Source organism: Nycticebus coucang, chromosome 6 (assembly GCF_027406575.1).
Source record: "Nycticebus coucang isolate mNycCou1 chromosome 6, mNycCou1.pri, whole genome shotgun sequence".
NCBI classification, from domain to species: domain Eukaryota; kingdom Metazoa; phylum Chordata; class Mammalia; order Primates; family Lorisidae; genus Nycticebus; species Nycticebus coucang.
Window position 1 is genome coordinate 19,340,931 of NC_069785.1, and position 14,162 is coordinate 19,355,092.

The following is a 14,162-nucleotide window of genomic DNA, read 5'->3' on the forward strand; positions in this document are numbered from 1 at the left end:
ATTTTTTTTGTTGCAGTTTGGCCAGGGCCAGGTTCAAACCCACCACCCTCAGTATATGGCACCCTACCCACTGAGCTACAGGCACGCCCACATTTAAATTTTTACCAATATTATTTCTTTTCTACTGTCATCAACCAGAATTATTTTTGAATGCCTACTGTGTGGTATATCTAGATTTACCTCTAATGCCTATTACTCTAATTGAGCTAGTATGTACCTTCCTTAAGATTGTTTTTCTACAAATTAAGTTAAAGACTGTGGCTCAGTGAGTAGGGCACTGGCCCCATATACTGAGGGTGGCGGGTTCAAACCCAGCCCTGGCGGAACTGCAACCAAAACATAGCCGGGCGTTGTGGCGGATGCCTGTACTCCCAGCTGCTCAGGAGGCTGAGGCAGGAGAATCGCAAAAGCCCAAAAGCTGGAGGTTGCTGTGAGTCCTGTGACGTCATGGCACTCTACCAAGGGCGGTAAAGTGAGACTCTGTCTCTACAAAAAAAAAAATAAATAAAGTATTTAGTTCTTTAAAAATTCAAGGATTCGTTGGTATTTGCCTTTCTCTCTCTATATATATATACACACACACACAAATACCACTTTTTATAATTACCTCCAGAAAACATATTATTTAAAGAAACGTTATAAATAAGATTTAAATGTCATTTCTATGCCGTCAAAATCAGATACACTCTGGGCGGCGCCTGTGGCTCAAAGGGGTAGGGCGCTGTCCCCATATGCCAGAGATGATGGGTTCAAACCCAGCCCCGGCCAAAAACTGCAAAAAAAAAAAAAAACAAAAAATCAGATACACTCTCTTGTGATTATGAAGACCGAAAGTAGCATTTAATCTACTTTCTAACCTCAGCTTTGCTATTAATTCACAAAATCTGTATTGTCCTATATAGATGAGATAAGATTTATGATGGACAGCGCTCTCTCTTCAAATCTTTGTGGTAGATCATCAAAATTTAGCCATCATGGCAATACCTATGCTTAGTGGGTAGGGCACCGGCCACATACACCCAAGCTGGAGGGTTTGAGCCCGGCCCAGGCTAGCTAAAACAACAATGACAACTGCAACAAACAACAAAAAAATAGCTGCTGGGCATTGTGGCAGGTGCCTGTAGTCCCAGCTACTTGGGAGGCTGAGGCAAGAGAATAGCTTAAGCCAAGAGTTGGAGGTTGCTGTGAGCTGTGACGCCACAGCACTCTACTGAGAGCAACATAGGGAGACTGCCTAAAAAAAAAAAATTTTATCCATTACGTTAAGTAATGTTTTTTAGTTCAGCATCCTTCTTTAAAAGATATTTTAAAGTTACCAGGGTTGAAATGACCTGAAAGAAAATACCTTAGAAGTTATGTTATACATATTCTAAATATTATTTGTACATACCAATAGGAAATTAATTTCTTACCACATGTAATATAAGCTATAAATTTATTTATTTATTTAGTTAGCTAGTTATTTTATTTTTTTTATTTTTTTTTATTTTGGCCAGGGCTAGGTTTGAACCCGCCACCTCTGGCGTATGGGACCGGCGCCCTACTCCTTGAGCCACAGGCACCGCCCTTATTTAATGTTTTTAAAAACAGATTCCCACTAGTATTTATCACTAGATTAGCCTGAAATTATAGGCAGCCAAATATCAGTACTTTAAACTTAGAAATTTGGCTTATGTTTTTGAGCAGGAAGCAAATAATATCAATCTTAAATAACATCCACTAACATTTGTGACCATAACTACTAGGTTCAGTTTCCACATAGAACATTCATCCAGTTTTGGAATTTTTGTATTGAAAATAACAGAATAATGATTGAGCAGTTACTGAATGCCAGGCACTATTCTAGGTACTATTCAAACACTTTTTTCATTTAAGCTTCATAGTAGTTCCATGAAGTTTAAAAGAAAAAAGGCTTACCAGAGTCACCTGGTACATGGTGAAGCCAGCATTCCAACCTAGACCTGATTCTGAAACACATGAACTCTTACAATGCCTGTTTAGTCTAAATATTTTCATCCATTCCTTGCTGCTGATAGAGGGGACAGAGAAAGAGATATTGCCAGTAACTTGTCACATTTACAAATTAGAATTGTTAAAGGTAGGCTCGGCGCCTGTAAAACAGTGGTTACAGTGCTGGCCACACACACCTAGGCTGGTGGGTTCAAACCCAGCCCGGACCAGCTAAACAACAGTGACAACTGCAACCAAAAAAAAAATAGCTGGGTGTTGTGGGCACCTGTAGTCCCAGCTACTTGGGAGACTGAGGCAAGGGAATCGCTTAACCCTAAGAGTTGGAGGTTGCCGTGAGCTGTGATGCTACGGCACTCTACCGAAGGTGACGTAGTGAGACTCTCTCAAAGGAGAAAAAAAAAGAGAGAGAATTGTTAAACGTTTTTATTTTAAGGGTTCTGTTTTTCCCACCTATTGAAAAAAAATTATTTTTTAAATAGCTTTAAGGTTGTCAGGGGAGAAGTATGGGCTTTGGAATCAGACTCATCTGCCATTTATTGTTCATATGAACTCTTACCTATCTCATACCCAGTTTTCTCATTTGTAAGAAGGAGGTATAATAGGAGAGGCTCAGCCTGATTTGTTCTAAGTCTGTAGTAGTCCTTTAATACCTTAAAATGAAACCACTTATTTATATTTCTGAGCTATCTTAAATTGTATTATTAATAATATTTTCCTTATGGTGCTGTATTCCTGCTAATCTTAATTACTTATTAACTCTTTCCACAATATTAAACAATAAGGTTATTGGGTACTCTTTAACCTTTAACATAAGGTTATATTTTATAGGACTATCAACATAAGAAAGGATAGATTCTTTTATTTTCCACAACTGAACTTAATGGTATGTTGTACTCTCTATATTTGAATGATCATATTTTGTAGGGGGTCATTTTCTTCAAAAATTATAATTTATTCCTCCTTTCTTCATCTCTTCTGACTCAAAAGTTCATTAACTTTTCTCTGTTTAATAGCTCTATTACATAGTTACACTTACTGTGAAACTGCTATATGCCAGGATCTTTGCATTTATAGTTATTAATCCCCATATCAGCTTTGCAAAATAATTAGTATTTTCTCCATTTTACAAATAAGAGAATGTCTAAAGTCAGTTTAGTTTGCCTACAGTCAAACAGCTAGTAAAGTGACAGATTTGGCATTTAGTCCAGGGCTGTCTAACCCATGCCCATGTTCTAATACATCACATTGTCTATTAGTTCAGTATTAATAGAAATTCCTTTCAGTGTTAAGCAGCATTTTAAAAGGCTGTATCTACCCAATAATTAGAAATTTTAAATTGGCCATGCATGTCACCAAACAATACAAACAAAATCATAGTAAATAACAATCCTATAATCTATATGGATATAAATGAGACCTCAATGTCATATTTGTCATGTTATTTGCAATAATAGTTTATTACAATCAGTATGTAATATATGAATCAATTTATTATACCATCAAAATACATATGCAATGTGTGTGAGCACTGTAAGAGTACTAGTAACAAATACAGTATGCACAAACATAGGCTCCCATAGATACTTATAGAACTTTACCTTTAAGGACATATTAGTAATAATTAAATAAATCAGCATTCTTTATGACTTAAGTTGTCTAAATCAATAGTTAGGCAGAATGTAAAATGAAATGTAGGTATCGCTGTATTCTTTATGTCTGAAATTGAGGTCTGTCCACTGTAAATTATCCACAGAGTTTGGGCATGTTGAATCTACCCAGATTCCCAGTATACCACAGATAGCATCTACTCAAAGGGGAGACAGTACTGATAATGTTACACCACACACATTAGAAAGCCTGTTTCTAGCCTCAGTTGACTAAGGGGGAGATTTCACTTTGAAGGCATTAAGGTAGACATGGAGGAATTATAGTTTTTGAGGAAAACATTCTTTGAGTTTGGCATATTCGAAAGTAGTGCTCTCCAGTAAAACTTCCTATGATAATGGAAATGTTCTATATCTGTGCTGTCCTGCTACGAACCACATGTGGCTGTTAAACAGCTGAAATGTAGCTAATGTACCAAGGAACTGAATTTTTACTTAATTTTAATTTCATTAATTTAATTTCAATATGGCTATGGCTAGCTACCATATTAGACAGTGCAACAGTAGAGATTTTATGACTCAGTGATTAGGATAACATGCCAGCATTACAGTAAACACTTCAAAAGGTAAACGTTTATAGAATCTCTCATAGAATTTTTTCTTTCTTTCTTTTTTCTTATTTGAACTTGTTTTGTTAGTTGGTAAGTATAACATTTGAATATACAAAGTATTGTCCATTGTGAAACATCGTCACCCCAACTCATTGCATGCTGAAGTGTATTTCATAATAAAAACTAGATTACTTCTCTGCTCCTCAGTTAACACCTGTAAAATTCTGCACTTTGTCTCTCATATCTGTTATCTATCTTCTGTTTTGTTTTCTTACTTCTGCTCGCTACTCCATTTCTTCATTCACAACAAAGAAAGAAATACAGTCATAGTTCTCTTCCTCCCAAAACCTCCGCTAGAAAAGATTGGCCATCTCAAGGTAAACAGCCATGGGAAGGCCTCACATGGTGGCTGGGAATAATATGCGTTACCAGAAAAGCATGAGCTATTCCTCTTCACCTTCATTCTGCCATCTATCTGCAGTGCTTCCCTAAAAGGGGCCATGAATTCATATTCTCTTCTACATTTTCCAGTATGGGTCCACTATGAACAAATTCAGATCTTCAGGAAGAGTAAAGGTGAACAGAAGTATATTTTCTTCTCATATTTTGAAGGCCAATTTCATTTCCATTAGAAAAGCAAGAATGTTGGAGAAGTTACTTTTAAGAAGGAATGCAATTAAGGCCAGGCATGGTGGCTCATGCGTATAATCCTAACTCTGGGAGGAGGCTAAGGCGAACGGATTGCCTGAGCTCACAGGTTTGAGACCAGCCTGAGCCAGAATGAGATCTCATATCTAAAAACAGCTGGGGCTTGTGGCGGGCGCCTGTAGTCCCAGCTACTCGGGAGGCTGAGGCAAGAGAATCGCTTCAGCCCAGGAGTTGGAGGTTGCTGTGAGCTGTGTGAGGCCACGGCACTCTACTGAGGGCCATAAAGTGAGACTCTGTCTCTACAAAAAAAAAAAAAAAAAAGGAAGACGATTGACCTGGAATATGAGTGACCAGAATATTTTTCCTTGGCAATGTATATTTTTTAATTATAACCTTTGGCCTTAAAAACACTTTGAAGTATTGTACAGAGACATATTCTTAATTGTTTAAGACATCTGAATAGGAACTGCACATCCCTTATTGAACTTCTTTTTTTTCTTATAAATATTCATAACTTTAATCACAAACGTTTCATTATATGGGAGTGCTTGCATACTTACTTCCAAGTTTGAAGTGTCAGCGAGGTGCTGCTTTGGCTAACAAATATGCTAACAGTCTCCCTGTAAAATAAGGAGATACATAAATTTAAACCCGCAACCTGTTTTTGTTTGTGATATATAAAGAAAATTTTCATGTACTTCAGATTCAGAAAATCTGGATTGCAGCGCCTTGAAATATACGGACTTTTTTATTTTGTTACTCTGCAGATTTTTTTTTTTCTGAAGGGCTTTTATTTTTAATATAATGTCTTATTCATTTGTTCAGGAAGTGTTTAAGAACCTACAAAGTGCAAGGTTATGTAGTATTGCTATATATTAGAGAATAATAATTCATAGAAATAAAGTATCGAACTAAAAAACTAATTTGTAAATGACATAAAGAATTTATTCAGGCTGGCCACCTATAGCTCAAGTGGTAAGGCACCAGCCACATACACCAGAGCTAGGGAGTTCGAATCCAGCCCAGGCCTGCCAAACAACAGTGACAACTACAACCAAAAAATACCAGGTATTTTTTGTGGCAGGTGCCTGTAGTCCCAGCTACTTGGGAGGCTGAGGCAAGAGAATAGCTTAAGCCCAGGAGTTAGAGGTTGCTGTGAGCTATGATGCCATGGCACTGTACCCAGGGCAACAGCTTGAGGCTCTGTCTCAAAAAAAAAAAAAAAAAAGAATTTATTCAATTTTGTTTTGCTTTTAAAATTTTAAATTTAATTCCAGTGGTTACCCTACTTTCTATGACTGAATAGTGTAACTACAAAGGTCTAAGTTAATGAAAACAAAAGCATTATCTCTCATAAAGTAAAGACATTTTGGGGGTCAGACTGCCTTTTTTGACTCAACTTTTAGATGAGAATTCTTATCCTTTCTTCTACCCAGGAATTTATCCTGCTCTTTCTTAAAACCATGTTTAAGTACTTGGCATGTATAACATGCTCATAGTGCTGAGTTCTCATCTCATACTGCTGAGTTCCTTTTGGGAACTTTTGGTTCCAAACTGATGCTGTTTTTCAAGTTTAAGTAGTGAAGGCCCTTTTTTTTCTCCCTTCGATTATACCCTGAATCCTAGAGGTAGGAATTGGTCCTTCTCAGCTGCTTTTAGAGCCCTTCCCTGCATGCTAATGGTGCTTTGCATCCTTATTCTTTCTGGCCCAAAGATTTTGCTTCCCATTACTTTTTCTGGGGTTCTGGGTCTGGGGATGACGATTGGTACTTTCTTGCTAATATGATGACGTAAGCCACCAGATCCCTGGGTTTTAAATACATTAGTAGGCTGCTGTAATAAGTTTGGGGCCTGCTTTTTCCCTGAAAAGATCTCATTAAGGGATGGGATACTTGCTACAGAGAAGTAGCAGAAAAATTATTTTTTAAGGGATAAGAGGCTGGATGACTGTATTTGCTCTTACTATTTCCTACAGGCTGCCACCCAGAGATTCTACCCAGTGAAACTCCCACAGCAACGCAGGTAGATGGGGCTGACCTGGCCTCTCCAATGTCTCCTCGAACTAGCAAAAGCCGTATGTCCATGAAGCTGCGTCGTTCCTCTGGCTCAGCCAATAAATCCTAAGGAGACCAGCAGCCCAACAGCAGTGATCAGCAGCACCACCATAGCACGAACCTAGGCTTAACCTTTCCGGCCTTCGTGTCTGCCATAACACGCATGTTTCTTGTACATTTATTTGAGAAAACACTGGATTTAAGTAATTTGTAGCATAGTATTTTAGATTTGGGTTATTTATTCAGTTTGTTTTTATCCCCATACTCCAAGCTGCCATGTTTTAAGAGGGTGAAGTTTTATTCTGCACCGTCTACCTTCCTATGTAATTATGTCTAAGTAGTTTTACCTTTAATTTCATGATTAACTTTGAGCCCAAAAAAATAATTGGACAGATAGTCTCATTGTTCTATTTATCGTGCCCCATTGCTACTTTATGGCTCAATAAATAATTTTTTTTACAAATATAAAAATTTAAACTTAAGCATTTGTAAAGTTATAGCAAAAAGTTACAAATCTGTCAATACACAGGATGTGTACAGATTATTTATGTTATGAAAATAAAACACTTAAAATAAATGGTCGTTTAGCATCTTAAATTCTAACTGTAATAATTTTAGCATTAACTTTTTCTTCCCAAAGCAACATCTTATCTCTTGGCTGTATAGGTGATGCCATTATATCTAATAACTAGAAAAATCATTGTGCTGAACTTGATTATGTTTAGCTTTCAAATATTTTTCTATTGTTTTGTTTTGTAGAAAGTATCACTGTTAAATGCCATTTCTGTTTTGAGATTGAGGCCCTTTATTATCGGCTGCTAGATCCTGGTGTATCTATGTGCTTTCTTGAGTACCCAAAAGGAGGGAAAGAAAAGAAGAAAAAAACTTTTCATGTATAACTATGTTGCTCAAATTATTTATATTATTGAAAAAGGAAAGGGAACATGACCCATGAGTCTTAAGTTAAATCTAATACTGTTAATACTCAACTTGCAGGTGTAGGTTGATACACATTCCACACTCCAGAAATATTTTCCTATAGTAGATAAGCTGCTCACGTTTTGTTTTGAATGGGCATCTCCTAAGGAAATGTAGCATGACATCGGTACTAACTGCATGTGTAAATACATCATACTGGCAAACCATAAAATATAAATTATGTATCATCATTCATGTAGTATCTACAAATTTGTAACAGTGGGAAAAAAAGACATAACATTTAATAAAAATAAAATATTCTTGTCACTTCCTTTTCATGAGTGTTGATCTGTCTTCTGTAGTTCATATTTTCAGATTAATAAGCAGGGCTGTATGATTAATGGGGAGATGTTAAACATAAACCTAGGTTATTGGGGTGGTGCCTTTGGTGGGGCAGCTCAGTGGGTAGGGTGCCAGCCCCAAATATCAAGGGTGGTGGGTTCGAGTCCGGCTTCAGCCAAACAGCAACAAAAAATAGCCGGGCGTTGTGGCGGGCACCTGTGGTCCCAGCTGCTCGGGAGGCTGAAGCAAGAGAATCACCTAAGCCCAGGAGTTAGAGGTTGCTGTGAGCTGTGATGCCACAGCATTCTACCAAGAGCCGTAAAGTGAGACTCTCTCTCTAAAAGAAAAAAAAAAAAAAAAACCCTAGGTTATCTTAGGTAATTCTGAAAAATGAATTTGAATTCCTTTTCAGGATATACTCCAACTTATCTCTCGAAGATCCTTAGATTACGTGAGAAATTTTTAAACAATCATTAAAAACATGGTAAATTTAAAGTCTGCCAGAAACTTTATCCAGTCCACCTGGTTAAAGCATCCGTTTATCTCAGCTTCATGTTTCTCTGATTTCTTGAATTTCATTTTGTTTTACAGTGTACTTTCAGGAATAATACTTGCTACTGATAGGTTTTTCTAAAACAACCCTTCAGAGCTTCTGTGCACTCAATTCTTTGTTTTCTTACAAATAAAAACTAAATTTCCTACGAAAGCGTATGTAGAAGATGAACAAATAGAGTCCCTGGGAACAAGATTAAACAACATAGAGAGTTTCCCACAGCCAAGATGAAATACAAAAAGGAAAATCAAAGTAACTGCTTTCATATTTCTAAGGTGCTTTCCTTTCTTTTTAAAAGTAAAAACATCTAATAGATTGATGATATGTAACACATGAAGTGAAAATACCAACCCAAAATAAGTTGGCACCGTTAATGTGATTTTTTCGTCTTTAGGTAACATTTTTCACTAGCTTTAAAAAATTTTTTTAATGTATTTGCTGATGACATCTGTTGAGAGGAAACATTATTTTAGATTTAAAGAATAGTACATAATTCCTTGCCTTTTGGAGCTCAGTCGGTGCAGCCATACTTCAAAGGAAAATTTTCCATTCCATTTCTATACCATTACATTCATTTGCAAAACATAGTATCTCCTATCTTTGTGTTCGGTCTAAATGGATCACTAAGATTCTAAAATAGGATGCTGACATTGGGGAGATAAGGAATTGTGGCTTTGAAAACAGGCTGTGTTCAACAGGAGTCTTAAGACAAACACAGAAAACAACAAAGCACAGTATATGTACATTTATTTGGTAGTAAGCATCTTACAAATACGTTGTACCAAGCAGTGCTCAGCCAGTGTTGCAAACTCTGCTTTTAGGGCATTGGTACAGAATGTACACTGAAATGGTTTACAAAAAATTTAAAAACAAGTAGCTGCTGAAAAGAAAATACTGAGTTTTGAATGAATTGCCATTCAGTTCCTAAGATGATTATAGGTATTAACATCATCTTTAAGTTGAACATAGTTTTATATATCATATACACAGATTTACAGCAGAAGCCTTAAAATAATTGTTATTAAAACAGTCAAACTTCAGGAAACAATTTATTTCCAACGGGTTATTTAAAGAAAGGTTTTAAGTAGCTTTTCCTGAAAACTGCACACAAAAATAACTAAAGGTGAGAATTGGGCTGAAGGTCTCTTTCCAGTAAAGCAGCATCCTTCCCACCTCCAAACACAAACTTTAGAATGGACTAGTACATGTAAGTGGGGAAGGCAAGGTTACAAGGTTAAACAACCCCCCCAAAGCAGCAAACATCCTCTTCTATGTTTTGCCCATAGACACAGGTCTTGAAACTTTTCTCCCCTTAGGTTTGGCACCAGTCACATAACTTTTAATTCACGGAATATACAATCCTAGATATCTGACCCTATTGAGACAGAAACTACATAGGCACCTATAATGGCAAGAGAAAGAAAAAATCCGTTACTACCACTTTGGGTAGCCAGAACCCTTTGCAGACATTGAGACATGCACGCATTCACTGCTACTTTCCATAGGAATTACAAATCATATTGGACTCTAAGGTCTCCAGAGTTTTGAGGGGGAAAATTCTATTTGCGGAAAATGAGAAGGATTTAAAGGTGACAGTCTGATTGCAGGAGTTTGTACCTTATACCTACCTGCTCTAGAGAGGGATTTTACATTTCACTGTCCGCTCCGCTGGCGGAACGTAAGACTACCGGGAGAGTTTTAGGTGAGAAAACATAGGAAGGAAAGAAAGTAAACTTGCAAGTGGAAGAAAGCCCCACAGAAATTCCCATGATCTCGTTTGCTCCAAGGCCGAATTTGAAGTCCTCCTGTCTCTTGGCCCTCAGCAGCCGGGCCTCAGTGGCATTTGCAGCAGCAATACCTGCCGGCTTTCTGAGGGGTGGTACTTATTGATGTGCCGAGTCAGCCCCGGAGAGCTAAAAAAGGTGGACGGGCAGTGCTTGCACGAGAAAATCTGCTGAGCACCCCCGTCAGATGCCCCGCCTGGGCCGGGCGTTTCGGACGCAGCCCCTGCCAAAGCGGGCAGAAGCAGCTCCTCGCGGACAGCGTGCCACAGCCGGTGCTTCTCCCTGATATCTGCGGACGGGAAGTGCGCCCCGCACAGCGGGCAAGCGAAGGCAAGCGGGGCGCCGCGCTCGGAGACAAAACCCGGGGCTAGCGTACGGGCCGCGCCTGCCTCGTGAGTACCCAAGTGCTTACGCAGATAGGCTTGGCGACGGAACTTCTTGTGGCAATAGGGGCACACGAAGATCTCAGGTCCCCCGCCACCAGTGGTACTGCCCGGCACCTGCCCCTGGCGCCCAAACACCCCCTCCGAATAGGGGCCCTGTGGCAGCGGGGGCTCCGGGTGAGGCCGCACCTGGAGGCCGTGGCGCGGGGCGCTGTCCTGGTGCTGATCTGCCCCGGAGCTGTCCCTGGCCTGCGGGTGCTGATCCGCAGTTCGCTCTATCCGGCTGTTCTCCTTGCCCTCGGCCAGAAAAGATGTAATGGCCCCGGATTTCGGGGAGGACGAAGACGACGACGCAGACGGCTTCCCGTCGGCGGAGGAGACTGTGGCAGCGTTTGCAGCTGCGGGACGCGGCTTGTGCCAGCGGCGATGCGAAGCGAGGTTCGCAGGACAGCTGAAGACTTTGTCACACTCGGGGCAGCGGTACTCGACGCGCACAATGCGGGAGCATCGATGCTGGGCCAGGGCAAAGGGATCTGCGTACTGCTCCTTGCACAGCTGGCAGATGAACTCCCCCAGCGGCGTGCGGCTGCCCCCCACCCCCCGGGACGGCAATCCGGGCTCCTCCTCCTTGATCTTCAGGCCCAGAACAGGGGATGTGGTCACCTCATCAGCAAAACTCAACTTCCTCATGGCCTTTGGTTTCTTGATTCCCGCGGCTGCTGGTCCAGAAGCGCAGCCCGGAGGTACCTTGGCGCGGCGCTCACCGCTGCCAGCCCGCTTCTGGCCGTGCAGGGTGGCCGAGAGGGGCGCAGGGTCCGGCTGAAGCGCGGGCTCTGGGAACGGTGCCCGGAGTGGCAGCAGGAACTGCTCCCCTGAGGTCGGTGCGGCTGCTGGCGCCACCGAGCAGGAGAAAGTGGCCACCGCGGCGGCGCCCCCGGGGAAGGACTCGGCGGAGATGGGCGAGCTGAGGCAGCGCTCCAGGAACGCCCGACGCAGCTTCGTGCCCACTGGCTTCGTGGGGCTGGGGCTGGGGCTGGGCCCGGACCCGGGCCCAGGACCCTCCATGCCATCCGCCCTCCTCTCTGCACCTTCCCGCCCGCCTGCCCCCGGGCTCACCCCGGCCGCCCAACACGGCGACCCTGATAGTTCCCGGGCAGCCTCCGCCATCAGCCCCTTTCCGACCTCCTCCTGGGTGGGGGACTTCACCCGCTCCACATCTGGCAAGGAGGTGGGAGCCTCTTCCAGAAAGGGCGGCGCCACCTGCGGCCCCAGCAGAGGGAAGACCCGCTCGGTTAGGCGCACTCGGTACGAGCTGCCTGTCCGTTTAGTTCGCTTCACCAAGAAGCCCCTTGGCATGGTCGAGTCTGGAGCGCTCGGGTGTAAGAGCAATGGGAGCCCCACGAGGGCTGAGAGCTGGCGAGCACAGGAACTACACCAGCTTCACCGCAGCGGTCATGCCGGGGCTCTCTTTATAGCAGAGCCGGCGCCCAGGGCCCCGCCGGCCTCCTACAGGCCGGCCGGGCCAATCAGGAGTGGGAGCGGGCGCCGGGGGCGGGGACTTCCTCCGCTGGGGCCCGCGGGACTTGAGGAACCTGGCGGCCGCGGGAGCCTCAGCCCCGCCTCGCGGCGCCTCCGAGCGGCCCTCGTGCTCAGCTGGGGCCACCGCCCCCTGCTGCCCCCCGGACGGAGACCAACAAGGTAAGGTCCAGAGGGCTAGGGAGCTCGGCAGGGATCGTCGCACTGAGGACCTGGGCAGAAAGGCCACCTCACCACTGGCCGGGGTTCGTTTGCCCCCTACGTGTCTGACCGAAAAGCTCTGGCCCTGCGCGGGCGCGGGGGAAGGAAGGGGAAAGGGGCGGTGGGCAGGGGCTGCGGGGTGGAGGTGCCCACGGTGTAGGTATCCGCCAACGAAACGAGTTAAAGTCCTCTGCCCATATTGAGCTGATGAGAAGCTGTGACAGAGCGACAGGGCGGGCTAAATCCACCGCCCAGTGCCTACACTTGACGGTGGGAGCACGTCTGCCATCCAGTATCGATCGGGGCTGCGCGCGTCTGTGATACTATGAGAATTCATCTGAGAAGAAGGGCTCTCAGTGCGGGCGATCGTGCGTGCTGGCAAGCCTCTGGAGCTCAGGGCGCCTGCACGCTTCTGGGCCCTGGTCCTCCGGGCTTATAAGTTCCTCCTCCCCGATGGGAATAGGAGTGGGGAGAGGAAAGTAGGATCTAATTTTCGACTGTCCTCACATAAAGTGGTTCTTCTGTTCACACTTTCCACTTGTACTACCCAGAGACATGACTTAATGCCTAACTGACCTGTTTAGCATGGGGAAGATTGAGTGAGAAATGCTGGTGGAATCAGCGTTACATCTGCTTCCCCGTACATGACAAGTGATACTTTGCAAAGGTGTGCTGTAAACCAACTCAACAGATTTTCATCCAGCACCCTGCAGTGTGCCCAGTCCTGTTTCAAGAACTAGAAGAGATTTGAAAGTTTTTAATAATAGCTGAACTGTGACATAATTAGAAAATATATGACGAATGTAAAGTGCCAGAATCGTAATATAGATGTGAACAGTGTGAAAACAGGAAGGGGAAAGAACTGTGTGTTCGGGTTTCCTTACTAAACCGAACTGGAAGAAAGACTGAGGGAAGGTGTTTTTAAAGTGGACTAAAACATAACAGATCTAGTCATCAATAAAACAAATTGTCTTCCCTCTAGCAAATGAAGTATTGTAGAGCATTATTTGAAGGAAGATTTGGAAATGTTAATATATTAATCAATGACTCTGTTTCAGGCATTCTGCTTAAGTAATCTCTAATCTTCACACACACACACCACACACCAGGAAGGAGATAATATTACTCTCTTTTTTTGATGAGGGATTAAGCCATAGAGAAGTTAGATAACTAGCAAAAGTCATGCAGAGCTCAGATTCAAACACCGTCTGGCTAATTCCAAAGCCCATACTTTCCACTCCTACACCAATGGCTTCAAATTGTTTTTTTTTCTTAGTCACATCCCACAATAGAAAATATGTTTTAAAGCACACACACAAAACTGAAACAGGTTTCACAATATAATACTTCCCTTAAATAAGTTCAGTGTATTTTCACTTTCTATTTGATTCCATTGTATTTTTTTTAATACTGGTCGTAGCAAACAAACTGATTTCCTAAATCACTAATGGATTAGAACCCACGGTGTAAAAAACATTCTCATTATGTTTTTCCCCATAAAATCACATAAAATCATACAGAATTAAGTATACCTAAGCTGTATAATCAAAATTAATA

The 14,162-nt window shown here is 42.4% G+C and overlaps 2 protein-coding genes across 4 annotated transcripts in view; one reads left to right on the forward strand and one right to left on the reverse strand.

Annotated features, from left to right (window-relative positions):
* RALGAPA1 (Ral GTPase activating protein catalytic subunit alpha 1) overlaps window positions 1-8,139 on the forward strand; it is a 222,720-nt gene extending 214,581 nt beyond the window's left edge. For all 3 annotated transcript variants that reach the window (XM_053593955.1, XM_053593957.1, XM_053593958.1), the window contains one exon: window positions 6,810-8,139. In XM_053593955.1, the coding sequence (XP_053449930.1) occupies window positions 6,810-6,958 (149 nt within the window). In that variant the 3' untranslated portion in view covers window positions 6,959-8,139. The remainder of the gene's footprint in view (window positions 1-6,809) is intronic.
* A 1,978-nt stretch (window positions 8,140-10,117) lies between these two features.
* On the reverse strand, window positions 10,118-12,242 carry INSM2 (INSM transcriptional repressor 2). The gene has a single exon (XM_053594426.1). The coding sequence runs from the start codon at window positions 12,222-12,224 to the stop codon at window positions 10,521-10,523; it is 1,704 nt and encodes a 567-aa protein (XP_053450401.1). The 5' UTR covers window positions 12,225-12,242; the 3' UTR covers window positions 10,118-10,520.
* Between the last annotated feature and the right edge of the window lie 1,920 nt (window positions 12,243-14,162).